Source organism: Elephas maximus, chromosome 6 (assembly GCF_024166365.1).
Source record: "Elephas maximus indicus isolate mEleMax1 chromosome 6, mEleMax1 primary haplotype, whole genome shotgun sequence".
NCBI lineage: Eukaryota > Metazoa > Chordata > Mammalia > Proboscidea > Elephantidae > Elephas > Elephas maximus.
Window position 1 is genome coordinate 89,223,058 of NC_064824.1, and position 19,859 is coordinate 89,242,916.

Below are 19,859 nucleotides of genomic sequence, written 5' to 3' on the forward strand. Positions count from 1 at the left end.
CTTTTGTTGCTCAGTTTCTATTTGTTCAAGTTGTAGGGACAGTTCTCTGCTTTTGGCTCTTTCTTCTTTTTGTATGTGTGCATTTATTGATATAAATTGGCCTCTGAGCACTGCTTTTGCTGTGTCCCAGAGGTTTTGATAGGAAGTATTTTCATTCTCGTTGCTTTCTATGAATTTCCTTATTCCCTCCTTAATGTCTTCTATAACCCAGTCTTTTTTCAGAAGGGTGTTGTTCATTTTCCAAGTATTTGATTTCTTTTCCCTAGTTTTTCTGTTATTGATCTCTAGTTTTGTTGCCTTGTAGTCTGAGAAGATGCTTTGTAATATTTCGATGTTTTGGACTCTGCAAAGGTTTGTTTTATGACCTAATATGTGGTCTATTCTAGAGAATGTTCCATGTGCGCTAGAAAAAAAAGTATACTTTGCAGCAGTTGGGTGGAGAGTTCTGTATAAGTCAATGAGGTCAAGTTGGTTGACTGCTGTAATTAGATCTTCCGTGTCTCTGTTGAGCTTCTTACTGGATGTCCTGTCCTTCTCCGAAAGTGGTGTGTTGAAGTCTCCTACTATAATTGTGGAGGTATCTATCTCGCTTTTCACTTCTGTTAAAATTTGATTTATGTATCTTGTAGCGCTGTCATTGGGTGCATAAATATTTAATATGGTTATGTCTTCCTGATCAATTGTCCCTTTTATCATTATATAGTGTCCTTCTTTATCCTTTGTGGTACATTTAAGTCTAAAGTCTATTTTGTCAGAAATTAATATTGCTACTCCTCTTCTTTTTTGCTTATTGTTTGCTTGATATACTTTTTTCCATCCTTTGAGTTTTAGTTTGTTTGTGTCTCTAAGTCTAAGGTGTGTCTCTTGTAGGCAGCATATAGATGGATCGTGTTTCTTTATCCAGTCTGTGACTCTCTGTCTCTTTATTGGTGCATTTAGTCCATTTACATTCAGGGTAATTATAGATAAATAAGTTTTTAGTGCTGTCATTTTGATGCCTTTTTATGTGTGTTGTTGACAATTTCATTTTTCCACATACTTTTTTGTGCTGAGGCGTTTTTCTTAGTAAATTGCGAGATCCTCATTTTCATAGTGCTTGACTTTATGTTAGTTGAGTCGTTACGTTTTTCTTGGTTTTTATCTTGAGTTATAGAGTTGTTATACCTTTTTGTGGTTACCTTATTATTTACCCCTATTTTTCTAAGTAAAAACCTAACTTGTATTGTTCTATATCGCCTTGTATCACTCTTCATATGGCCGTTCAATGCCTCCTGTATTTAGTCCCTCTTTTTGATTATTGTGATCTTTTACCTATTGACTTCCATGATTCCCTGTTATGTGTTTTTTTTTTTTTTTTTAATTAATCTTAATTTGTTTTTGTGATTTCCCTATTTGAGTTGATATCAGGACGTTCTGTTTTGTGACCTTGTGTTGTGCTGATATCTGATATTATTGGTTCTCTGACTAAACAATATCCTTTAGTATTTCTTGTAGCTTTGGTTTGGTTTTTGCAAATTCTCTAAACTTGTGTTTGTCTGTAAATATCTTAATTTCGCCTTCATATTTCAGAGAGAGTTTTGCTGGATATATGATCCTTGGCTGGCAGTTTTTCTCCTTCAGTGTTCTGTATATGTCGTCCCATTCCCTTCTTGCCTGCATGGTTTCTGCTGAGTAGTCAGAACATATGCTTACTGATTCTCCCTTGAAGGAAACCTTTCTTTTCTCCCTGGCTGCTTTTAAAATTTTCTGTTTATCTTTGGTTTTGGTGAGTTTGATGATAATATGTCTTGGTGTTTTTCTTTTTGTATCAATCTTAAATGGGGTTCGACGAGCGTCTTGGATAGATATCCTTTCGTCTTTCATGATGTCAGGGAAGTTTTCTGTCAGGAGTTCTTCAACTATTTTCTCTGTGTTTTCTGTCCCCCCTCCCTGTTCTGGGACTCCAATCACCCGCAGGTTATCCTTCTTGATAGAGTCCCACATAATTCTTAGGGTTTCTTCATTTTTTTTAATTCTTTTATCTGATTTTTTTTCAGCTATGTTGGTGTTGATTCCCTGGTCCTCCAGATGTCCCAGTCTGCATTCTAATTGCTCGAGTCTGCTCCTCTGACTTCCTAGTGCGTTGTCTAATTCTGTTATTTTATTGTTAATCTTTTGGATTTCTACATGTTGTCTCTATGGATTCTTGCAACTTATTAATTTTTCCACTATGTTCTTGAATAATCTTTTTGAGTTCTTCAACAGTTTTATCAGTGTGTTCCTTGGCTTTTTCTGCAGTTATCCTAATTTCATTTGTGATATCATTAAGCATTCTGTAAATTAGTTTTTTATATTCTGTATCTGATAATTCCAAGATTGTATCTTCATTTGGGAAAGATTTTGATTCTTTTGTTTGGGGGGTTGGAGAAGCTGTCATGGTCTGCTTCTTTAAGTGGTTTGATATGGATTGTTGTATCCGAGCCATCACTGGGAAACTAGTTTTTCCAGAAAATCCGCTGCGTCCAGTCCAAATCCCTGCGGGACGGTTCCCCGGCTCGGACGCTGCTCTTTCTGCTCCAAGACCTGTCACTGCCTCCCGGGGACTTCTCCTACCGGCTGCGTCCCACGCCGCCCGTGGAACCGGCTGGTCCCCCTCCCGGGGTTAGTTCAGGGGGGTGGAGCCGCTCTCTGTGCTTGTGCCGTACCTGACTGGTACGCTGGCTCCAGGCTCTGGAAACAATCGCTGCTTCCCCGTATTAGTTCGTTCTCCATCTCTAAATCTGTGTTTGTGGTTCAGGGTTCGTAGATTGTTATGTATGTGATCGATTCACTTGTTTTTCCGTGTCTTTGTTGTAAGAGGGATCCGAGGTAGCGTCTGCCTAGTCCGCCATCTTCTCGCTTTGAGTCTTAATCGACTCGATGGCAGTGGGTTTGGTTTTGGGTTTTTGGGGGAGCTTTTAAAGACCTATTGTCCAGGCCAGACCCTGAACCGATTGGATCAGAATCTCTACAGGTGGGGCCCAGGCATCAGCATTTGTTAAAGCTCACCAGATGACTTCACCGTGCAGATTAAAGTGAGACAAAATGGAAGAATTTGTGACCTTGTCTTAAAAACCACCATTCCCACTTATGTCTCAAACATGGATTCATAAATGTTTATGGTGATTTATTAAGTCCTATCTGGGAGCCTCAGATGAAGGTAAACAATTTTATGTCAAATACTCATTTGTATGGGCTGATTTGTGGAGAGGAAGGATTTTCACAAACAGGTGCAGGACCCCCCCCACCACCGCCCCATGTGCACTCCCACCCTCACCTACGCCTCTGTTCTAGGACCGCTCCACCCATGTGAACGTTTTAAAGTGTCCTGAAGGCCAAAAAGTGTTCAAATCTCGAAAGAATTAACCTTTAAATGATGGAATTTCAGAGCAGCACAGGAAGACATTTGGGGCAAAAAGGGCCTTCCGGATACTCTCTAGTCCTTCTAGACCCCAAGGACCACTTTCTCAACTGATGCACGAAGCAGTCTCAGACTTCCTCCAGCCGGCTACTGAACACTGACTGGCAAAATAAGGTTCCCTCGGCATCCCACCGCAGTTCAGTCTCCAGTTGCCAACTTAAGCTCCTACCAGAACAACACAGGCAATCAATTTATAAATTACTTCACCTCACTCTTGTAAACCCACACACCTGTCTAATATGGGATTACCCTAAATGAATCTGGAAGTTTATACCTGTGGAAGATGTTTCCAAGAACTGGTCGCAAGTTACACTAAGTCAAATCCTTAATCTGTGGACAACTGGCCTGACAAAAAAGAAGGAAGAATTTGGCCTTGTCTTTTAAAAACCACCATTCCCACGTATGTTCCAGGTATGGATTCACAAATATTTACAGTGATTTATTAAGTCCTATCTGGGGGCCTCAGTTGAAAGTAAACATAATTTTATGTCAAATGCTCATCTGTCTGGGCTGATTTGTGGAGAGGATGGATTTTCACCAACGGGTGTGGAATCTCCGCATGCACACTCCTACCCTCACGTACCGCCTCCGTTCTGGGACCGCTCCACCCATGTGAACGTGATGGCCCCTTCCCGGCAGCTCTCGCTAAACCGCAGCAGGAACGTCCCAGGCTGCTGGTCCTTCAGCAGGGCGCGTTCTCGTTCCTTGCTGATGAAGCCCACGATACACCTGAACATTGAAAGACGACAGGCAGAGAGACTTTGTTCAGTCTAATTTTCATGTTAACTTACAGATCAAGAAAACAACTGATACTTAACAAGTGAACGTATGATAAAAACATAGAGATCGTTTTACATGCTCTAACATCTATTTAACTGACCCTCAAAGAAACACCTTCCTTATACATGTACGCTGAAGTCCAAGAGAAATTATAAAATGGTGCCAATACAGGGGCGGATTATCCAAACAGGCAAGGTAAACACAGTGCTTACCCTGCTTACCAGATTACCTGCCGTGAACAATTTCACATTTTTTCACCACATCAAAAATTCTGCTTCTAAGTATGGCTGGCATCTTTCTTTCTCGTACCTTCCTACAGAATCATAGCCTCTTTTCAAATTAACAATCCCTAACAGGGGCAGATGACCCAGGAAGTGAGGCGAGCATGGGCTTACTTGTGCTCGCTTACTAGTCTACAGTGAACAATTTCACATGGGCATCACCACAAATCCAAGCAAAACTGTTCACTACAGATGATCTGGTAAGCAAGGTAAGCACCATGCTTACTTTGCCTATTGGATAATCCACCCCCGTGCAAATACGATACTGTGTAGACAGGTGCTCAATAACTACTTGCGAGATTAATAAACTACTTTTACATGCTGATGTTAAGGGCCATGAAAACGTCTGAATTTCATGCCTCCTTTTACACTGAAGAGGAGGGCTCACACAGTACATTCTCATGTTCTAGGACTTGTGATCAAGTGAAACTCTTTGTTGAAATATCAGTGGGCCCTGAGAAAAAGACAGAAACAATTTACCAAATTAAAAAGTTTACTGTTCTTCCTTCCTAAGGGCAATATAATAGATGCTTTTTGTAGAATGAATAAATGAATGAAGGAATGGTACCTGATTGTTTTGTGTTTTGAATTTAGCTTTGCAAATACATATATGTATACTATGAAAGTACAGGCTTAATCTTACGCGGCTTCACCCTCCTGAAGCCTTGTGAAAGGCCAGCCTGTAAGAGCACATCTTGTCAAATACTGTCCCAGCCTTGCAGTAAAGGAGCTCGTGGTACAAATATTTTTTCAGAAGCATATCTATCAATGGCCCTTACCCATCATTCCAGAGAGAAAGCAGGTGTTTTTTAATGAGTTCAAGGATGCTTTCAATCCAAAGCCAGAACGGGAAATTTTTATCATTGATATTTTCCTGAAAGTATACAAACGCACACATTAGGTATAAAGAAACCCAAAATACTAGTGACTTTTACCATGCCTGCCCCCTCCCACCAGCAGATTTTAATTTGCAAATACTCCTCCGCTGCTAAAGCCATAACCGTCTGGTACAGAGCTACAGCGAGCAGAGGCCAGGAGGACCACCACATGGACAGGGAACTCCAGCTCCTCCCTGCTCCTCAGCACTCAGATACCGAGCGCTCCATTTCCCTGGGCCAGGCTCTCTTCCCTCTCCAAACAGAAGGAAACCAGCTGGGGACTGACCCCTAGGTGAACCATGAAAACAAAAGCCCCCCTCATGCTAGTGAAATCCAAGTACAGTAAGCTCGTCTGTACTGTCTGTTGACCCCAAACCAGCGGCCGCTGAGTCGATTCTGACTCACAGCGACCCCCTGTGTGCAGAGTAGAACTGTACTCCACAGGACTTTCATGGCTGCGTCCTTCTGAAAGCAGATCACCAGTCCTTTCTTCTGAGTCGCCACTGGGTGGGTGGGTTTGAACTGCCAACCTTTTGGTTAGCAGCAGAGTACTTAACCATTTGCGCCACCCATGGACTCCTCTGGTGACCCCAGCAAAGTCTAATTATTTCCTCCAACTGGTCCCTTGAGCAGGCCCCCAGAACCTCCTCTGGTCAGTTAGGGTGCCCACTTGGCACAGAGAACACATTCACGTGGATCTGCTCAAAGTTCTGCCAGGCAAAGGGCCAATGTGAGCAAACAGAAGACGGGTTTTGGATATGAAAGAATGTTATCACCCAGGCAGGTGCTTCCTGTCAGACTCACACTTGGATTTCAACCTTCCGCCCTGAAGAAAAGTAAACAACTTGCCCGAGGGGTTCCTTGGGCGAGAGACAATCATGCCAAAATAAGCAAACAATGTAAATACCACAGTGCAAAATGAGTGCCTCAACAGAAAGGGAAAAGAACTCAGATTAGCATAAAACCCAGAAAGCACCCACCTTACAAAACCTCGTCCACGGAATAAGACCATCGGGACCAGCATTAGGACCTAAACAAATAAAAACAAGATTTTTCAGGAAACAGAAATTGATTCTGAAGCATTGGACTGATGGCTCTTGTATTTTCTCTCAAAGAACACTCAATAAAGGAAGGTTGTATATGCATGGCTGATATTCTCAGATACGTTAACATAAATTGAGCAATTACTATAAAAAAAATTTTTTTTTTTTTTAAATTACTATACATGGTATAAAAGGACATAATTAAAATAGTCTGAAAATGGATACAACAGCTTTGATTTTAATGGCGCAAATGGTGGAGGGTATATTACTGGGCACCACAATATAAGCGTTGTTAGGGAAAGAGGGAAACCCTACAGTCTCATTATCTGCTCTCTCCCTCTCCAGCTCCCTTTATCTCTTCCTCCTCTGAGAAGAGGCGTTCAGTCTTCTTAAAACTCCTCTTCACGTTACACTCCTTACCAAGACCATCAGCCAGCCTCACCTTCTGTGTTAAAACAAAGCCTGTCCTGCTAGGCTTTCCAGAGAAGCCTCAGTGTGGTCCCTTCCTAACCAGTATCATTTCCTTCTGCCTCCCTTTACTTCCTCCGCAGAGTCCTCTCTCCCAATGACCCTATAGAGTTTTTTTTCCAAGTTCAAACTAGCACTAAGATCAACCCAAAGCCCACTGCTGTTGAGTCAGTTCCGACTCACAGCAACCCCACAGGACAGAGTAGAACTGCCCATAGGATTTGCAAGGAGTGGCTGGTGAATTCAAACTGCCAACTTTTGGTTAGCAGCCGAGCTCTTAACAACTGTGCCACCGGGGCTCCTACTCCCACAATAAAACCCGACTTTGTATAGGCGCGTCCCTCTACTGCCCTCCAGATAGAACATGGGCCACGGGGAGGAGGTGGTGGCTGATCCAAACAAAAAGTCAGGTGAGGAAATGAGAGAGGAAGCATGGGTGTTGGTAGCTGTGAAAATGAAAGCAGCCCAGGCTAGGAGAGGCAGTAAGCTCATTATCTGTTCTCTGAACAGAACCACAAGTAAGCCATCACAGCAGAGGAGATACAAACCTGATATTCAGAGTATTTTTTTTTAACTCCCCAAATGAGGAAATGGAATAAAGTGATTTTTCTACTTTTTATCAAACAGCACAAAATCCCCACTGAGGCAGCTACATGGCCAAGAGAAGGCACTGCTGAGAGCCCTTTGGTTCGGAAGGAATCTATTGATGTTTGAGGTAGGGTCAATCCTCATTGTTTGTGGACTCTGTGTTTGCCAATTCTCTTACTCTGTAAAATGTATTTCTAACTCCAAAATCAATACTCATAGCACTTTTGTGGTCTTTCTTGGACACACACAGAGCAGGGAAAAACCTGAGTTGCCCAATACATGCATTCCCAGCTAAGCTGGCACAAAGTGACACTCTACCTTCTTGTTTCCATTCTCATACTGTAAATGAGTACTCTTTACGTAGTCTATTTGTTGTTGTCAGGTGCCACTGAGTCAATACCGACTCATAGGGCATCCATGTGACACAGCAGAACTGCTCCACGGGGTTTTCTTGGCTGTAATCTTTACGGAAGCAGATCACCAGCTCTTTCTCCCATGAAGCCTGTCACTAGTGGGTTTGAAGCGCCAACCTTCCAGTTAGCAGCTGAGCACTTAACTGCCGTACCACCAGGGCTCCTTGTAGTCTATTTAGTGCCACTTTTTATTGTTGTTGGTGGTGATTTTGCCATGTAAAATGGCCCCCAAGCATAGCAATAAAGTGCTGGCTAGTGTTCCTAAGCATAAGTATGCAGTGATGTCTTAGGGAGGAAATATGTGTCTTAGATAAGCTTCATTTGGGCATGAGTTATAGTGCTATTGGCCATGACTTCAATGTTAATGAATGAACAATACATAGTAGATACAGCACCTTTAAACACACATAAAACGAGGTTATGTACTGATTGACTGTTGTGACCAGAGGCTTGCAGGAACTTAACGGCCTATGTCCTCTAGCAGCAATGGTTCAGTATTCACTAATTCAGTGTTTGTGGTTTTACAGAACTAATGTAACAAGAATTGACTATACACATAGTTCTGCTGTACAGAAGGCATACCTGGATAAAAAGCTGTCTTTTACAGAAACTTTTAGAGAAAACAGTTCAGATCCTCCCATTCACTGAAGATCTAATATGGAGATTAGATTTGCTTGATGCGGGAGCCCTTACGGAAGAGCCCTGGGTTTTTGCACTGCAGCAGGCAGTCCCTGGGCCTTATTCTTACCAAAAGAGGGACTTTTTTTTACTCCATTACTTCCAAGGAACTTATTCTAGCCACAATATATTTTACTTAATTAAAAAAAATTTTCCACTAAGAATTCTTCTGATGTTAATATTAGGCAATGTGGACATAAGTCACTTAAATCTTTTATAAAAGGTGAGGTATAATTCTCACTTAGCCACAGTAAACCACAGGTTGGAAGTATAGTTTTATGAATTTCATTTTTTATATGTATGAAAAAATTAATATGCTCATACCAAGAAGCTTCTCTCCCAACATGTTCAGCTGGTCCACACTGAGACCTCTTTTGGTGACAGAAGAAAACTGCCAACTCAGCACCTCTGAAAGCTGCGCCCATTGGGCACATGGTGGGTTCAGGAAGAAGGACAGATTCTAAAGAGAAAACATTCAAAAGCTAAGAGCCACTGAAGAGCCATCAGTCACAAGCTAGACGCTTAAAACATGGGCTATCCTAAAGTTGAATCCTCGTCTGTATGACACAGAAGAGTTTTCACAAGAGCCACTGAAGAGCCATCAGTCACAAGCTAGACACTTAAAACATGGGCTATCCTAAAGTTGAATCCTCGTCTGTATGACACAGAAGAGTTTTCACAATAGGGGAAGAGAAATCATTAGCCAAGAAGAGCATTTTTATAGGTTTATTGTTCATTTCTATAGGTTTATTGTTAGCTGACTATCCAAATTCTAAGAACGGGGCATGCTTACTTTGTAGACATAACTCATTAAAAAAAAAGAATGGCAATAAAGAACCTCTTCCACAATAAAGGCTATATAAAATCATCTATCACCTGGGCTTATTCACACAGAAAGAAATGCAAATTCTCATCTCTAAAATATATGCATGCTCAGCTCTTCCATAATTACTCTAGATCATTAGCAGTATCACATGAGTTATATCATTTATCCCTCAACACTGGCCTTTAGGGGCTATTTCAGACATGTGGGAGCTAGAGCAGGGGTCTTTGGTTAACCCCTAATGTGAAACCAGATGTGTTTTGCATACCCTGGGTTCTGCCACCAGCATGTTGTACCACAGGATGGAGGCCCAACCACTTGGGAGCTGGCTGACGTTGGAGATCACCACGACAGGCAGAGAGGTCGTCTAAAAAAGGACAGAAACCTTGAAAGCATCTGAACCACAGAAATATGACATGCAGAGAATTGCTTAGCCTCAAAAATAAGCAGGGGATTGTTGGTAAGTTTGCATGTGTTCTATATTTGAAAATTAGAGATGCAGAGTTATGCTCTTTTGTTCGTAGTTCAATTTATATTTGACTTACCTTTTTAGTTAAAAAATTAGTGTTAATGCCCAGTATAAAACGTTAACACAGGATATCCCATCTGGAACATTTAGCTTACAGAGTCTGAAGGTTAATTCAATTCTCTAGCTTCCTGAGCCATTAAATTAGTGCAAAGGTAGTATTAGCTGTAAAAGACCATCTTTTTTAGCAATTAGGTAAATATCACTAAAACGAAAATGGAGAAAATAAAAATATATATAGCAGTTAGAAGTAAAAAAAAGGTTTCCTGCTTCTGAAGCATGTGAGTCTTACCTCAAGGTCAATTACCAAGCCCGGCTGGCACAACTGGGTTTCAAAGCTAAAGGAATGAAGCTCTTCAGTAACGATGAGAGGGCCCTTAAAATAGAAAAGTGAAAAAAAGGTAATGAAACAATTCACTCACTGGGTCCTGCAACTTTCAAAAGCCTAACTGCAAGAGCTCGGAGAGATCCTGAACCCCATGAGCTTCAGCTCCGAAGACTACAGTGTTTAATAATCTATCCAGATTTGCGAATTGGCTCGACGACCCTGGGTTTATCCAGATTTGCAGTCCCTGGGTGGTACAAATGGTTAACTTGCTTGACTGCTGACTGAGAGGTTGGAGGTCTGAGTTCGCCCAGAGGCACCCGAGGAGAAAGGCCTGATGACCTACTTCTGAAAAAAATTAGGCAGTGAAAGCCCTATGGAGCCTAGCTCTACTCTGACACACATGGGATCGCCAGGGGTCAGAGTCAACTGCACGGCAACTAGTGATCAGTACCCGGATTTAACTACTGTGAATATCTCAGTGTGCTGTCATGGAAAGACTTGTGGAACTACAGTAAAAGAATGAAAAGCCAATAGGGAAACAGCAATATTTAATTGGGTTACTCATAACCTTAGGCTCTCTGGCCCTCAGCTTCCATCTGTTCATCCATGCCCACCCAGGCACAGGCTGTGAACCTCACCCAGGCTGGGGAGTGGGAAGTGCACACGTGTTTCAGCTGTCATTCTGTCCCCAAAATCCCAAACCCATTGCCATCAAGTCGATTTCGACTCACAGCGACCCTACAAGACAGAACAGAACTGCCCCACAGCGTTTCCAAGGCTACATATCTATACAGGAGCAGACTACCACATCTTTCTGCCACATTCTTTGCCAGGAGGGCTAAGTCACATAAGCCCGGTGGTTGTAAAATGCCTTAGTTTGGGTAGATATGTTTTGTTTCCAAAGAGCCTTCACACACATTAGATCATGTGAGCACCACAACAATTTAGGGCTAGGGTGGTGCAATGGCTGTTCCGGTTTATAGGAGAAGAAACTAAATGCCAGGGAGGTCGCAGAAATAGTTAAGGTGCAAATCAGGGCTAGAAAGCATAGAGCATCTAGCCATCCTGCCATTCCACACAGCCTCCACTCGGAAATTTTGTCCTTTGTCCACTTTTCATTTTTTAATGTTATCATAAACATGTTGTTCGGTGCCGTCAAGTCGGTTCTGACTCATAGTGACCCTATGTACAACAGAAGGAAACACTGTCTAGTCCTGCACCATCCTCACAACCGTTGCTATGCTTCAGCCCACTGTTGCGGCCACTGCATCAATCTATTTCGTGGAGGATCTTCCTCTTTTTCGCTGACCCTCTACGAAGCATGATGTCCTTCTCCAGGGACTGGTCCCTCCTGATAACGTGTCCAAAGTATATGAGACAAAGACTCGTCATCCTTGCTTCTAAGGAGCATTCTGTTCATTCTTCTGGCAGTGTGTGGTGTATTCAATATTTTTGGCCAATACCATACATCACGGGCATTAATTCTTCTTCAGTCTTCCTTATTCATTGTCCAGCTTTTACAGGCACAGGAAGTGACAGAAAATACCATGGGTCAGGCACACCTTAGTGATCAAAGTGACATCTTTGCTTTCTAACACTTTTAAGAGGTCTTTTGCAGCAGATTTGCCCAATGCAACATGTCATTTGATTTCTTGACTGCTGCTTCTATGGGCAATGACTGTGCATCCAAGTAAAATGAAATCCTTGACAACTTCAGTGTTTTCACTATTTATCATGATGTTGCTTATCGGTCCAGTTGTGAGGAGTTTTGTTTTATGTTAAAGTGTAATTCACACCGAAAGCTGTCGTCTTTGGTCTTCATCAATAAGTGCTTCAAGTCCTCCTAACTTTCAGCAGGCAAGGTTGTGTCATCCACATATCGCGGGTTGTTAATGAGTCTTCTTCCAATCCTGATGTGGCATTCCTCAGAAAGTCTAGCTTCTCTGATAATTTGCTTAGCATACAGACTGAGTAAGTATGGTGAAAAGACACAACCCAGACACACACCTTTCCTGATTTTAACCACACAATATCCCCTTGTTCTGTTTGAAAGACTGCCTCTTGGTCTACGTACAGGTTCCTCATGAGAACAATTAAGTGTTCTGGAATTCCCATTCTTTGTAATGTTATCAATAATTTCTTATGATCCACATAGTCTAATGCATAGTCAATGAAACACAGGTAAAAATCTTTCCGATGTTCTCTGCTTTCAGCCAAGATCTATCTGACATCAGTAATGATATCCCTCATTCCACAATCTCTTTTGAATCCACCTTGAATTTCTGGCAGTTTCCTGTTGATGTACTGCTGCTACTACTTTTGAATGATCTTCAGCCAACTTTAACTTGTATGTGATATTAATGATATTATTTGATAATCCCCACATTCTTTGGAATGGGCACAAATATGGATCTCATCCAGTCAGTTGGCCAGGTAGCTGTCTTCCAAATTTCTTGGCATAGAGGAGTGAGCATATCCAGCACTGCATCCATTTGTTGAAACATCTCAATTGGCATTCTGCCAGTTCCTGGAGTCTTGACATCCTAAGCATTAGTGAGCTGAAATGAACTGGTACTGGCCATTGTGAATGGGACAATCATATGGTCTACTATGCTGGGAATGACAAATTGAAGAGGAATAGCGTCACATTCATCATTTAAAAGAACATTTCAAGATCTATCCTGAAGTACAATGCTGTCAGTGACAGGATAATATTCATACGCCTACAATCAAGACCAGTTTGTACAATTATTACTCAAATTTATGCACCAATCACTAAGGCCAAAGATGAAGAAATTGAAGACTTTCACCATCTTCTGCAGCCTGAAATTGATCAAACATGCAATCAAGATGCATTGATAATTACTGGTGATCGGAATGCGAAAACTGGAAACAAATGAGAAAGATCAGTAGTTGGAAAATAGTACCTTGGTGATACAAATGATGACGGAAATCACATGACAGAATTTTGCAAGACCAACAACTTTTTCACTGCAAATACCTTTTTTCAACAACATAAACAGCAACTATACACACGGACCTTGCCAGACAGCACACACAGGAATCAAACTGACTACATCTGTGGAAAGAGACAATGGTGAAGCTCAACATCATCACTTGAAACAAGGCTGGGGCTGACTTGCTTGTATACAAACTCAAGCTGAAGATGAAGAAAATTAAAACAAGTCCATGAGAGCCAAAATACAACCTTAAGTACATCCAGTTGAACTTAGAGACCATCTCAAAATCAGACTTGGCTCACTGAACACTAACGACCCAAGACCAGAGGAGTGGTGGGATACCATCAAGGAGATTAAAAACACAGGAAAGAAAGAAAAGATCAAAACAGATGTCAGAAGAGACTCTGAAACTTGCTCTTGAAAGCAGAGTAGCTAAAGTGAACAGAAGAAATGATGAAATAAAAGAGCTGAACAGGAGAATTCAAAGGGCGGCTTGAGAAGACAAAGTAAAGTATTATAATGAAATGTACAAAGACCTGGAGATAGAAGACCAAAAGGGAAGAACATGCACAGCGTTTCTCAAGCTGAAAGAACTGAAGAAAAAATCCAAGCCTGAAGTGGTAATGCTGAAGGATTCTATGGGCAAAATATTAAACGATGCAGGAAGCATCAAAAGATGGAAGGAGAGGTCGGGGCCAAGATGGCTGACTAGGTAGACGCTACCTCGGATCCCTCTTGAAACAAAGACTCGGAAAAACAAGTGAATCGATCACATACATGACAATCTACGAACCCTGAACAACAAACACAGATTTAAAGAGTTGACCTGAGTGACAGAGACGGAGAACGAAGAACTACGGGGAAGCAGTGACTGTTTTCGGAGCCTGGAGGCAGCGTCCCAGTCAGGTAACCTTGGTGCCGGGATTAGGACTGGGCGCAGGGGAGCTGAACACGACATCTGTGACGGCGCAAACACGGGGCACAGCCCTAGCCCCCTGAACTGACCCCAGGAGGGGGCCCAGCCGGCTGGTCTGCGCAGGCAGCACAGCCACGCAGCTTGTGGGAGGAGAAGTCCCCAGGAGGCAGTGACTGGTTTTAGAGCTGGGAGTGCAGCGTCCCAGCCGGGGAACCTTGGCGCCGGGCTTTGGACTGGGCACAGGGGAGCTGAATGCAGCATCTGGTCACGGCGCAAACATGGGGTGCAGCCCTACTCCCCTGATATAACCCCGGGACGGGGCCCAGCTGGTCTGCGGGGGTGGCGCGGCAACGCAGCTGGTGGGATGAGAAGTCCCCGGGAGGCAGCGACTGATTTTGGAGCCAGAAGTGCAGCGTCCCAGCAGGGGAACCTTGACGCTGGGCTTTGGACTGGCAGCGGAGGATCTGACCGCGGCTTCAGCAGGCCAGACCCTCGGGGACAATCTCCACACAGCCAGCACACATAGGCGACACGCCCCTCGGGAATCTCAGATAAAATAGTCATCCCAAGCAAGATAAGCAACTTTGGCTATATTCCGGGGTGCTACTCTCTGCTGTTTTTCTGAACCCTCCCCTCCCCTTCCCAGGCGGCTTCATTAACATTGGAATTTCCTGAGCCAGAGGGAGAACGGCTCCGGCTCCGCAACTTTGCTTTTCCCTTTTTTTTTTTTTTTTGGTCTTTTCCTAACCCATTCTTCCGGCCTGAGAGAAGCAACCACAAAAAACCCAGGGACCAAAAATCCTTCCCTAATTGGACTAAAAACACAGAACCGGCTCCAGCCAAGCATATGTGATCCAAATCTTGGGCTTTCATCCTTACAGGGAACAAGGTGGCTGTTATAATGCAAAGGCAGTTCTGATAGGGATCTGACTGCGTCTTTTTTAGCGGATTTACTAGAAAAACAAGTTTCCCAGGTCTGATATTTCTGCTTATTCAACAGAGCCCTAACTGACCCACAACAAGGAACTGAGGGCTGAAGCTCCCCCCAGACCACCTAGCCTCTTGCCTTAGGGGTCTAAGGAGGGTGACACCCACCAATCAGTAGAGGTACTTGCATTGGGGGCCAAAGGTACAGCTGCAGAGCCCTCCCACCAAGGTGCTATAGGAATAGAGGCACACCTACCTCACTGACACTTGGGGGAAGCCTGTCAGCATCCTGCCCCCCCTGAAGTGTGAACCCCAGCTGCTATTAGAATCTAGTGCACACAACTATCACCACTACTTCTCGAGGTGGATAGGTGTTAGGGTGCAGCACACACTTGATGACCCAAAATTCAGATTCTACTCAAGAATAGTGAATAGACTCAGGCATATATATCTGGCAACAGCCCAAACCAGCTGGTAATAGGTCATAAGTAAGTCAAGGGCTACAACAAACAAGACAGCACAATCTAGTAGCCCATCGACGTATATTGAAAGAAAACAAAACGAGATAAGACTCAGTGAGCAAATACAGAATAAATCACTACTATATCTTACTGATGGCTTGCAGACAGCAGTTGATATCAAACCACATAAAGAAGCAGACCATGACAGCTTCTACAACCCCCCAAACAAAAGAATCAAAATCTTTCCTAAATGAAGATACAATCCTGGGATTATCAGATACAGAATATAAAAAATTAATTTACAGAATGCTTCAAGATATCAGGGATGACCTCAGAAATGAAATAAGGCAAACTGCAGAAAAAGCCAAGGAACACACTGATAAAACAGTTAAAGAACTCAAAAAGATTATTCAAGAACATAGTGGAAAAATTAATAAGTTGCAAGAATCCATACAGAGACAGCATGCAGAATTCCAAAAGATTAACAATAAAATTACAGAATTAGACAACACAATACGAAGTCAGAGGAGCAGACTCGAACAATTAGAATGCAGAGTGGGAAATCTGGAGGACCAGGGAATTAACACCAACATAGCTGGAAAAAAATCAGATAAAAGAATTTAAAAAAATGAAGAAACCCTAAGAATCATGTGGGACTCTATCAAGAAGGATAACTTGTGTGTGATTGGAGTCCCAGAACAGGGAGGGGGGACAGAAAACACAGAGAAAATAGTTGAAGATCTCCTGACAGAAAACTTCCCTGACATCATGAAAGACGAAAGGATATCTACTCAAGATGCTCATCGAACCCCATTTAAGATTGATCCAAAAAGAAAAACACCAAGACATATTACCATCAAACTTGCCAAAACCAAAGATAAAGAGAAAATTTTAAAAGCAGCCAGGGATAAAAGAAAGGTCTCCTACAAGGGAGAATCAATAAGAATAAGTTCAGACTACTCAGCAGAAACCATGCAGGCAAGAAGTCAATGGGATGACATATACAGAGCACTGAAGGAGAAAAACTGCCAGCCAAGGATCATATATCCAACAAAACTCTCTCTGAAATATGAAGGCGAAATTAAGATATTTACAGATAAACACAAGCTTAGAGAATTTGCAAAAACCAAACCAAAGCTACAAGAAATACTAAAGGAAATCGTTTGGTCAGAAAACCAATAATATCAGACACCAGCACAACACAAGGTCACAGAACAGAACATCCTGATATCAACTCAAATAGGGAAATCACAAAAACAAATTAAGATTAATTAAAAAAAAAAAAAAAGCTCAAAACAGGGAATCACTGAAGTCAATATGTAAAAGATCACAATAATCAAAAAGAGGGACTAAATACAGGTGGCATTGAACTGCCATAGGGAGAGGGATACAAGGCGATATAGGACAATACAAGTTAGGTTTTTACTTAGAAAAATAGGGGTAAATATTAAGGTAACCACAAAGTGGTATAACAACTCCATAACTCAAAATAAAAACCAAGAAAAACGTAACGACTCAACAAACATAAAGTCAAATACTATGAAAATGAGGATCTCACAATTTACAAACAAAAACGTCTCAGCACAAAAAAGTAAGTGGAAAAATCAAATTGTCAACAACACACATAAAAAGGCATCAAAATGACAACACTAAACACCTACTTATCTATAATTACGCTGAATGTAAATGGACTAAATGTACCAATAAAGAGACAGAGAGTCTCGGACTGGATAAAGAAACACGATCCGTCTATATGCTGCCTACAAGAGACACACCTTAGACTTAGAGCCACAAACAAACTAAAACTCAAAGGATGGAAAAAATATATCAAGCAAACAATAAGCAAAAAAGAAGAGGAGTCGCAATATTAATTTCTGACAAAACAGACTTTAAACTTAAATCCACCACAAAGGATAAAGAAGGACAGTACATAATGATAAAAGGGACAATTGATCAGGAAGATATAACCATATTAAATATTTATGCACCCAATGACAGGGCTGCAAGATACATAAATCAAATTTTAACAGAACTGAAAAGTGAGATAGACACCTCCACAATTATAGTAGGAGACTTCAACACACCACTTTCGGAGAAGGACAGGACATCCAGTAAGAAGCTCAATAGAGACACGGAAGACCTAATTATAACAATCAAACAACTTGACCTCATTGACTTATACAGAACACTCCATGCAACTGCTGCAAAGTATACTTTTTTTTCTAGCGCACATGGAACATTCTCTAGAATAGACCACATATTAGGTCCTAAAACAAACCTTAGCAGAATCCAAAACATCGAAATATTACAAAGCATCTTCTCAGACCACAAGGCAATAAAACTAGAAATCAATAACAGAAAAACTAGGGAAAAGAAATCAAATACTTGGAAACTGAACAATACCCTCCTAAAAAAAGACTGGGTTATAGAAGACATCAAGGAGGGAATAAGGAAATTCATAGAATGCAACGAGAATGAAAATACTTCCTATCAAAACCTCTGGGACACAGCAAAAGCAGTGCTCAGAGGTCAATTTATATCGATAAACGCACACATACAAAAAGAAGAAAGAGCCAAAATCGGAGAACTGTCCCTACAACTTGAACAAATAGAAACTGAGCAACAAAAGAATCCATCAGGCACCAGGAGAAAACAAATAATAAAAATTAGAGCTGAACTAAATGAATTAGAGAACAGAAAAACAATTGAAAGAATTAACAAAGCCAAAAGCTGGTTCTTTGAAAAAATTAACAAAATCAATAAACCATTGGCTAGACTGACTAAAGAAATACAGGAAAGGAAACAAATAACCCGAATAAGAAACGAGAAGGGCCACATCACAACAGACCCAACTGAAATTAAAAGAATCATATCAGATTATTACAAAAAATTGTACTCCAACAAATCTGCAAACCTAGAAGAAATGGATGAATTCCTGGAAAAACACTACCTACCTAAACTAACACAATCAGAAGTAGAACAACTAAATAGACCCATAACAAAAAAAGAGATTGAAACGGTAATCAAAAAACTCCCAACAAAAAAAAGCCCTGGCCCGGATGGCTATACTGCAGAGTTCTACCAAACTTTCAGAGAAGAGATAACACCACTACTACTAAAGGTATTTCAAAGCATAAAAAATGACAGAACACTACCCAACTCATTCTATGAAGCCACCATCTCCCTGATACCAAAACCAGGTAAAGACATCACAAAAAAAAAAAATTACAGACCTATATCCCTTATGAACATAGATGCAAAAATCCTCAACAAAATTCTCGCCAATAGAATTCAACAACATATCAAAAAAATAATTCACCACGACCAAGTGGGATTTATACCAGGTATGCAAGGCTGGTTTAATATTAGAAAAACCATTAATGTAATCCACCATATAAATAAAACAAAAGACAAAAAGAAAAACCATTAATGTAATCCACCATATAAATAAAACAAAAGACAAAAACCACATGATCTTATCAATTGATGCAGAAAAGGCATTTGACAAAGTCCAACACCCATTTATGATAAAAACTCTCACCAAAATAGGAATTGAAGGAAAATTCCTCAACATAATAAAGGGCATCTATGCAAAGCCGACAGCCAACATCACTCTAAATGGAGAGAACCTGAAAGCATTTCCCTTGAGAACGGGAACCAGACAAGGATGCCCTTTATCACCGCTCTTATTCAACATTGTGCTAGAAGTCCTAGCCAGAGCAACTAGGCTAGACAAAGAAATAAAGGGCATCCGGATTGGCAAAGAGGAAGTAAAATTATCTCTATTTGCAGATGACATGATCTTACACGCAGAAAGCCCCAAGGAATCCTCCAGAAAACTACTGAAACTAATAGAAGAGTTTGGCAGAGTCTCAGGTTATAAGATAAACATACAAAAATCACTTGGATTCCTCTACATCAACAAAAAGAACATCGAAGAGGAAATAACCAAATCAATACCATTCACAGTAGCCCCCAAGAAGATAAAATACTTAGGAATAAATCTTACCAAGGATGTAAAAGACCTAAACAAAGAAAACTACAAAGCTCTACTACAAGAAATTCAAAAGGACATACTTAAGTGGAAAAACATACCTTGCTCATGGATAGGAAGACTTAACATAGTAAAAATGTCTATTCTACCAAAAGCCATCTATACATACAATGCACTTCCGATCCAAATTCCAATGTCTTTTTTTAAGGTGATAGAGAAACAAATCACCAATTTTATATGGAAGGGAAAGAAGCCTCGGATAAGCAAAGCATTACTGAAAAAGAAGAAGAAAGTGGGAGGCCTCACTCTACCTGATTTCAGAAGCTATTATACAGCCACAGTAGTCAAAACAGCCT

At 41.3% G+C, this 19,859-nt stretch overlaps 1 protein-coding gene across 1 annotated transcript in view; it reads right to left on the reverse strand.

Annotated features, from left to right (window-relative positions):
* The window catches only part of STAT1 (signal transducer and activator of transcription 1), a 59,965-nt gene that overhangs the window by 14,501 nt on the left and 25,605 nt on the right, over window positions 1–19,859 (reverse strand). Inside the window, exons 15-20 of the mRNA XM_049887708.1 lie at window positions 10,210–10,293; window positions 9,660–9,758; window positions 8,893–9,028; window positions 6,359–6,408; window positions 5,280–5,374; window positions 4,023–4,168 (exon numbers count right to left, since the gene is read on the reverse strand). Coding sequence (XP_049743665.1) covers window positions 4,023–4,168; window positions 5,280–5,374; window positions 6,359–6,408; window positions 8,893–9,028; window positions 9,660–9,758; window positions 10,210–10,293 — 610 coding nt within the window. The remainder of the gene's footprint in view (window positions 1–4,022; window positions 4,169–5,279; window positions 5,375–6,358; window positions 6,409–8,892; window positions 9,029–9,659; window positions 9,759–10,209; window positions 10,294–19,859) is intronic.